The 8,156-nt window shown below is 50.1% G+C and overlaps 1 protein-coding gene and 1 long non-coding RNA gene across 2 annotated transcripts in view; one reads left to right on the forward strand and one right to left on the reverse strand.

The window, feature by feature from the left end:
• The window catches only part of OPCML (opioid binding protein/cell adhesion molecule-like), a 461,714-nt gene extending 453,805 nt beyond the window's left edge, over positions 1 to 7,909 (reverse strand). Inside the window, exon 1 of the mRNA XM_006776048.2 lies at positions 7,104 to 7,909. Within this exon, the coding sequence (XP_006776111.1) occupies positions 7,104 to 7,270 (167 nt within the window). The 5' untranslated portion in view covers positions 7,271 to 7,909. The remainder of the gene's footprint in view (positions 1 to 7,103) is intronic.
• Positions 7,136 to 8,156, forward strand: part of LOC107185037 — a 478,211-nt gene continuing 477,190 nt past the window's right edge. Inside the window, exon 1 of the long non-coding RNA XR_001515943.1 lies at positions 7,136 to 7,190. This is a non-coding gene — a long non-coding RNA (uncharacterized LOC107185037). The remainder of the gene's footprint in view (positions 7,191 to 8,156) is intronic.

Below are 8,156 nucleotides of genomic sequence, written 5' to 3' on the forward strand. Positions count from 1 at the left end.
TAATTATGCCTACTTTTCTTCAGCATTCACGTTAAATAGAAAATTATCATATTCATTTTTTCTCTCTTTTGCATAATTACTTCTTCTACAACAATGCTGTTTTCTATTATTCTTCATTGCTAGTGTATAGCATCTTGGGTAATTATGAGTTAAATTATCTTCTCTAAGTTAGCCAGAAAACTTAACAACCACTTAAAAGATTCTTTGTTCTTATTATGCAATGGAAACTTAGTTAATCGAGATACCATAAATCTTCAGATTCACCGAAAATGTTTAATATTCAAAACTAATTTTTAAACATCTAATTGATCAGCACTTTTATGGGAAGCCAGGTCAAGTTCTTCAGCATCTCTTTGATTAAAGCAAAATGTACCATCTGCAGGGAAGAGGAGACCAAAAGGGGTCACGTGGTTTCCTAGGGCATGACTCAAAAGTAAGGTGAGCAGAAGGTCTTTGTTCTCTGTTTTCACAGCCTCAGTGGTTTAAATTAAAATCTGAATATAAGGATGAGGAGAGCAGGTTATACAATGACATATAGTATTTTAGAATTAAACAAAGTACTTCTCTCTTCATTCCATATGGCCCTAGTGATCACTCATTTCCTTGCAGTTCTCTTGGAAATACTGTGGCATTCACTGGTGTTCTTGTCAACAAATTGCTTGCTTGCTCAGTCATGGAGATTGCCTAAGACAGGACAGTACACAGCTAAGCCCTCAACCAATCTGTGGATTTCCTGACCTTTGGTCAAATATACATCCTGGGAAGAGGGGGTGGGTTAGGGGTTGGGGGTGGGAGGGAGGGTTTGGACTTTTCTGCTGTAGCACATGGAAGCTCTCTCTGTTCTCCACACCTGGGAGGGGACCATGAAACAGAAAAGAAGGGACAAGGTCTTCCAGGAGTGAACCCAGACTATGACACATAACAAACCTGTGACCAGAGGTGGGCGACTTAACCCTCCTAAACCTCAATCTCCTGGGCTGTTATTTGGGGTCATAATATTCTGAAAATCACTTGAAACAGTAAGTAACCGGTCTGTCATCGGACACATGGGAAACCATACATAATAGACTTGGTTTGCTTTCAAAGGTCCCCGCCATGGCACATTTTGTGAAAGGGTCTGTGGTGAGATGCTGTAGGGAGGGTGACATTGGCTCCATCCCTTCCCTCCTCTAACCTTCTCTATTCAGGAAACGCATGCAGATCTAGGCAGGTCTGGTGCTAGGCTGCAGAGGCATCACAGCTTCCATTTTCACTTGTTAACAAAAGACACACCAGGGTACCAGCAGCTCCAGGAAGGTGTCCTTGCCTGCGAGGTGGGAGGGAATAGAGAATGCCCACTCCCCTCTCAACACCACTCCCTGCAAACTCTCTCTCATTCAACCAACCCCCACCCCAGCACAAGCAGATCCTGCAGGGAAAGTCTCAACAAATGAACCAGCCTCAAATCCTGCGCTGCTGTCTTGTCTAGATTTTCTTTTTTAATCAAAAGAGGTTAGCACATAATTCCTCACTAAAAGGCAGTGCCATTTCTGCCAGCCCTAAAAATGTCTCAGACCATAATTCCTCTTATCTCATGACTGTGAACACTGCTTCCTGTTAATAAGGAATTTTTAAAAGCCCTCCCTTGGGAAGATCAAATAAGATGGATTTGGCTCCTCCTCTCTGCACCTCAGCCTGGACCCCACCAGACCTGGACCCCACGCTGGCCAGGGCTGCTCCCCTCACTGACTCCCTCTGAGTCAGCCACATGGGGAGCGCAGGAAGTGGGCCAAGGGCACAATCCCTTTTTAGACGCTGAAAGGAAGGGAAATGAGGACGATAACTAAACTGAACCCAAGGGCCAAATTTAGTGAAAGGCCCCAAAATGAACAAAAAGGCTTAGACAAGAGCTGCTGAGTTTCCCAGAGCAATTAGAAAGCCAGGAAGCACGTATCTCAGATGCTTTAAAACTTCACCTCCCATCCCGCTGCTTTGGCCCGCAGTGTGTGGCATGGTCAGGTGCATTGGGGGAGCAGATGCATCCCTAGCCATCAGTCACCTGAGAGAGTCTTCCAGGCCCCCTGGATCCTCAGCCATGCCCAACCCTGACACACCAGGCGGCAATGCTGGGCAGCCTGTCTGCCCTGCTGCCTCCTTGCCTTGTGTATCTTCTCGCATCTGGAGAGAGGCAATCCTCCCAATATTTGACAGCCTTACTTCCAAATATCTGACGCTACTGCTGCCAACAAGGTTCCTCTCAACTCCGCTGCCCTGATCCGTGCCTTGCCCTGGGGGATAGCGAAGCCTTTTGCATGTTTCTGGGCTGACTGCAACCAATGGGGGAGTCAACGGGCCCCCCTGACAAATGATTTAAGTAGAATCCAAAAACCCCTCAGGCCTCCAAGGTCTCAAACCAACCATTGTGCTTGAATGTCCCAGCATCGTATTTTGAAGAGCATGAAACCCTTCAGATATGAGCACTTCATTGCCGCAGAGGCTGTCATACAGTAGAAGAGACTGAGTCGGGTTAAGATGGACGAAAACATTAAACTGATTATCTTAATCCTTAGTAGCCACCACAGTGTCTGTACTCAGCACATAAGACATGATTCCTAAGACCAGGAGCTCACCGTCTAACCATAGCCACACATGAGTGGCAGGTCCACAGGGTGCGTCTGTTGGAAGTGAGATCTGCAGCAAGAGTTACTGGAATTCAGTTGGGGGTAATTCTTGACCACGGGCAGGAAGCGGGATGCTGAGTGAAATGGGGAAGAGACAGGTGTGTATGTGTATGTGCGTGGGGGTCGGAGGAAGTAGGGGCGTTAGAAGGAGCAAAAGGCAGAGCAGATGAAATGCCACAGGTCGTGACTGAGGAGTGCCATGGAGCACGGTGACATCTTGCACCTATATCATGCCTTATCGCTCACAGAAAACTGCCATGTACTTCATCTCACCTGATGTCACAGTCTGGGAAGATACTGTTCCCACATGTTTGCAATTGAACCGAAGCACTCAAAACCATGCGGTTATTTAGTGGTAGAATAAGAATCAAACCCAGGAGTTCAGGCCCCGGAGCCCCGTGCCCTTCCTAGAATGCCAAGGCAGCCCGTGAATGGTAGGTACATACCGGCACGGAGGAGGCACGTATGTGGGGGTAGGTCCCCTGGAGACCACCTTACTCAAGTGCTCTGGGGCAGGAAAGGGTTTTAAGGCAGTGGATCTCGACTCTGGCTCCACATGAAACACACAGGAAGGAGTTGTTAGATGCCCACACCAGTGCCCACTCCAGAGCTTTCATTCCATTGGCAGGAAGCCCGGCAGCGACATGTGCAGCCAGGCCAGTGGCACCAAGAGCAAAGCCTGTGCACGTCCCTGAGTCCTCACTGGACTTGGGCAAATTAAACACTAAAAGGCAAAGTCCCGGTCTGCTTTTGACTAACCTGTTGTCTAGTCTGAATTTTCGAATTTATCCCAAAACAAGCCGCTGCTGGGGAGTGTGACATACAGAGACACACGCAGGCCGAGCACAGAAAGTCGAATGCCCCACTGCACCAGCAAGATCCGGCTGCTCAGATTAGTCCCCGGCGGTAGGCAACCCTCAGATACTTGGTTCTGAAGGGATTAGCTCTGGCTCCTAATGAAAATTCGGGGGCATTCTAGAGATATGAAAGCATAATCCCAGATCAGCAAAGCTGGATCGGCAAAACTGATTGTATGAAAAATTAAAACAACAACAGTATGCTCCATTTATTGGAACAGCAACTGCTATCTCTGTCCGACCTCACACCCCTCAACATGTTCATGATGTGATCCCAGGGAGGAACGAAAGCCAATGAGAGGAGACCAAGGCCCACGAGGAAGGCACATCTGACCATCATCTGTGCAGCTGAGGTAGACACTGGCGGGCCACCCTGAGCGTCCGGGCTCCTTCTCAATGTGGCGCTGATTCAGACACAGGACTCCACAGACCCGTCATAGCCAATCTCATGGGAAGGCACAGACCATTTTAATCCAACAGCAGATAATTGCAATGAAATGATTCTGGCCAAAAGGACCCATTTGTAATAATGAATTCAAATCAGATTCATAGGAGCCATAACTCAGACACAGTGGATACCACCATTTCCATACTCTTTCTCTTCCAAGGAGGCAAGCTAACTCAATATTCAAATAATTATTTTTACTTCCCAAGTAGCCCTTTGAAGTAATTATGGGAAAGATAATATTGCCTCACTTATAGCAAATGAGTTTCACCCACGTGCAGAACTTCAGTGTCACATCACGTCCTAACATCCTTCAATGCAATCAAAGACCTATCGCATCAAAAGCGATACCTCCAAGGAGGAAAACCATCCTTCTCTAAGCCAGGCAATTTCTCACGGGGAAATCCAATGAAGGACCCAGCTCCCACCAACGCTTTGCTTGTACTAATCTGTCTTTGGCCTCCAATGTGATTGTTCAAGACAGACACACTGGCTTGGGATTCTTTGATCCAACACAGCCACATTTGAAAAGACTTGCTGTGGCTGATGGGGTGGGAATCATTCAATGTGTTTTCAATATATTCTGAGCTTCTAATGCATTGGGAACACTAAATTCCCGAGCACGTGTCTCCCCGTGGAACATCTGTAAGGAGACTAGAGAGTGGCCGTACTCAAGAATGACATTGCTTTAAAAGCACTGCCCAATGCCAAATAAAGCATGGCCTTTATCTTGGGTTGAAGCCATGGACTTCCAGAGACTGGGAGCAGGGCCTCTCCCTCTGAGTTCTGACAAATAAGTGCTTCTTCGAGATGGAAAAACAGCTACTCACCAGCAAACCAGTGGAGCAGAGAGAACAAAAGGAGAGAGGTGGGGACCCCCAGAAATCTGAAGGAGATATTTATGTTTCTTTAAGAAGCATTGTACTGGTAATGAAATCAAAACTTAAGATACCAGGGAATGATAAAAATTAAAGTGATGAAGGCAAAAAAGAAGAAAGTAAACTATGATTCATTATTATTTTGCCTTTTGGGGAAAAAAAGCAAACTTTTAAAATAGAGGCATCTCATAAAAACGAAGGAAGAAGGCAATAACAGAAAAGAACCCAAGGTAAAAAGGAAAAGTAAATGGATAGAAAGAGATTAAAATGTGGACAATGTGCTGGATTTCTGCACCTCAGGGCAAATTATACAGAGAGGAGAAGCAAAACCAACAGAAGACATGTGCTCACTTTTAAAAAAACAAAGCATGCAACCAGGTAACAGCAGTTATACTTGAGCATGGAAGGTTTTTTTGTTGTTTTTTTTTTTTCCCTCTAAACAAAGCACACAAAAACAACTATTCAGCTCTTCCTTTTTTTCACTCCCATTCCCATTACCAAGCCCAGCTGCTAAACATCAGAATTGAAGATCATGAAAGCAGGCCAGTAGCTAATAAAATAAAAGAAAATAAATAAAGATAGACGGAAGCTGGCCCTCTGCTGGTGGAGAAGTCTTATTGCATCCTGGCCAGCAGAAAGTTCAAGTGGAACTTTTAGGGGAAGCAAGAGGGCAGAAGATTTTGGAAGTCAGCACTGAGGCCCGGGGAATGCTGGCCCTCTCTGCCCCCAGTAGTAGTAGATGAGAAGATAAGAAGAGATGCTGGCAGTGTCTACATCCCTCCGCACCTGGTAACAGTTACCAGCATTCCCCTGGTGAAGGTGCGCACACTGGTGCTGCTCCGAGCCCAGGAATTACTCATACCTTTGAGCCAACTGCAAATGAGCATCCGGAAAGCCATCTCGCAGGAAGCGGCCTCCCAACGCTTTTGGGGGGGCAGTGAAGTAGGCAGATGGCACTCTACTCTGAGACAGACTGAAGGATGCCCAGTGACCAGGAGGTCTGCCTCTAGCCTTTTCTTTTCTCTCTCAACCTGAGGCCCCTGAACTCCAGCAGCGAGGGTTCCGGGACCTATTCTCCAACTCAAAAGAAAATGTAGCTGAGAACCCCCCCAAAGTGACAAAAGAATCCAACCTTGGCCCTTGGGCTTAGGGGGGAAAAATAGCTGTCACTCCAAAAGGCCTTTCGTTCCTTCCCCTGGGAGAGGCTTATCCAGATGTAGCGAGAGTTCAACCAGGGGAGCCAAGGGAAGAACAGAAAGGACGCCCCACCCTCCTCTGTTCCTCGGAGAAGCCAGGCCTTTTGGCTGCAGAGTCTGGGACAGGATGTTTTATTTCTCACTCGAACCATCAAAGTCCCAGGCAGGGCAAACACATTCACCCTGTGTACACTGCGAGCCCGAGTTAAGCTGGGACATCCCTGAATCTGTCTCCTAGGACCAGGGCTGCCTCATTAAAGGGATAAGAGATATCTGCTGAGCTGGTGGAAAGTTGTGGCTGCGTTTTTATTAAAGTCTCTGCCGCAGCAGGTCCAGTCCCCAAAGGTTCATATTCCGAGCATCTCCATCCCTCTGCCTGGGGCATGCGAGCGATTCTCTGTAACTCATTAAGGTAAAACAAAAAGCGATCCGACTGTGCGTTTTGCACAGGAGTAATGTCCTTGCATAAAAGCAACCATGTTTCCTCTCCTGGTCCTGAGCTGGCAAAGATAAAACTGCCCTCATCATTTATAATTGGGGCCCAGGCGCACCACGCACCACACAGGCTGACATGAATGGCTGAGTCTTGAGCGGCCTCCCCAGGGGCCATGGCCCAGCACGAGCAGTTCCAGAGCCTGAGATTTTAGGTGTCTCACTGAGAGGGGACATCAGCCCATCCTGAGCATGTCCTGCCTCATCACACACCTGCTGGCAGGTGAGACAGCCACCAGCCTTCTAGACTACTCCCCAGGGTGGCCATCGCAGGGCTCTCCATCCTCACCTTGGCACCAAGGCAAAAGCGAATCTAGCCACGTCACAGACTCCTAACCAGGATGGAGTCCCAAGCAAGGACCTCTGTGTTCACGTCCAAGATCCTGGACCAGAGAAGCTAGAGCAAAGGACACACCTGTCCAGGAGGAGTGTCAGGTGACGCCGTGTGCAAGAGGGCGCCTCTTGAGCCTGCAGAGGTCCTCTCACCTGCTCCTCCCAAGCCTTCCTCTCCCTGGCTCACCCTTCATATAATCACAGCCCAGAGGCTCAGACCCCGCTGAAGTGCAGCTCCCTACCTGAGGGTGGCGCTCTCGCCCTGCCGGACCGTCACGTTGTCCATAGCTTTGGGGAAGGTGGCATCTCCGCTGCGCACCGGCACTCCTGTGGGTACAAGGAACAGCAGCCTGAGAGACACGATCACGAGGCACTTCCAGGGCAGGAACAGGTACCCACAGACCCCCATCCTCGACAGCCACAACTTCCCCGAAGGCCGGCCGCAGCAGGGTCCTGGGGCCCCGCCCCACAGGCCAGCGGGGCTCAGGCAGCGGCGTGGGGAGAGGCAGGGAGGAGCGAGCCGGGCGCCGGGAGGGAGCAGGAGAAGCGAGTCCAGGCTCTCCGGAGTCTAGTGGTTCTTCTGCCTCAGCTCTCCTGCCTGGCAGAACCAGATGCCCCTCCTGCATCTAAAAAGCGCTTTCTTGACGCTCCCCGGGGAGGCGGGAGGCAGCCTGGAAGGGAGAGCAGGAAGGAAGGTGCGGGATGAAGGTCACGGATGGCTCTGCCTCTGCCTCTCTCTCGGAGATGCTACTTTACAATGCGGTTGGGCAGGTTCTGCGGAGGTCTGGCATCAAAAGTTTATAACCCAGAGAAGCCGGGCGAGCCTGGCAGAGAGGAGATGCCATAAAACGCTGCTGCCTTGGAGAGAGGAGAAGATGCTTGATTAGATCACACATGTGGGGAGCTGTATTGATCATCAGCCCAAGTCTCCGATCTGGAACCCACAGGCGGGACAAAGTTCCACGCGGGGGCAGGAGGCGGGCTCCGCATGATCCTCCGAGCCCTGGACCCTGGACTTTCTCCCCGCAGCCCGGTGCGAACCAGCGGCCAGGGGCCCCCGCGCTGCCAGCCCGCTGAGCATGCCCAGCGCAGACTCGGGGTGCAGGGGAGCTGGGCGGGGCGGTGTCCCCGCCTCCTCCAGGGGACGGCGTGGGATGCCACGTTCAGGAGCCACCCCCAGCCTCCACACCGCCTTCCTCCCGGGAGTTGCCCGAAGCCCAGGGCCCTACCGCCAGGTTGTCATGGCAGCAGCTCCATCACTGACCACCACTTTCTCAGGTGCCCGCGCTGCTGGC

The sequence above is a fragment of the Myotis davidii genome, unplaced genomic scaffold (assembly GCF_000327345.1).
Source record: "Myotis davidii unplaced genomic scaffold, ASM32734v1 scaffold809, whole genome shotgun sequence".
NCBI lineage: Eukaryota > Metazoa > Chordata > Mammalia > Chiroptera > Vespertilionidae > Myotis > Myotis davidii.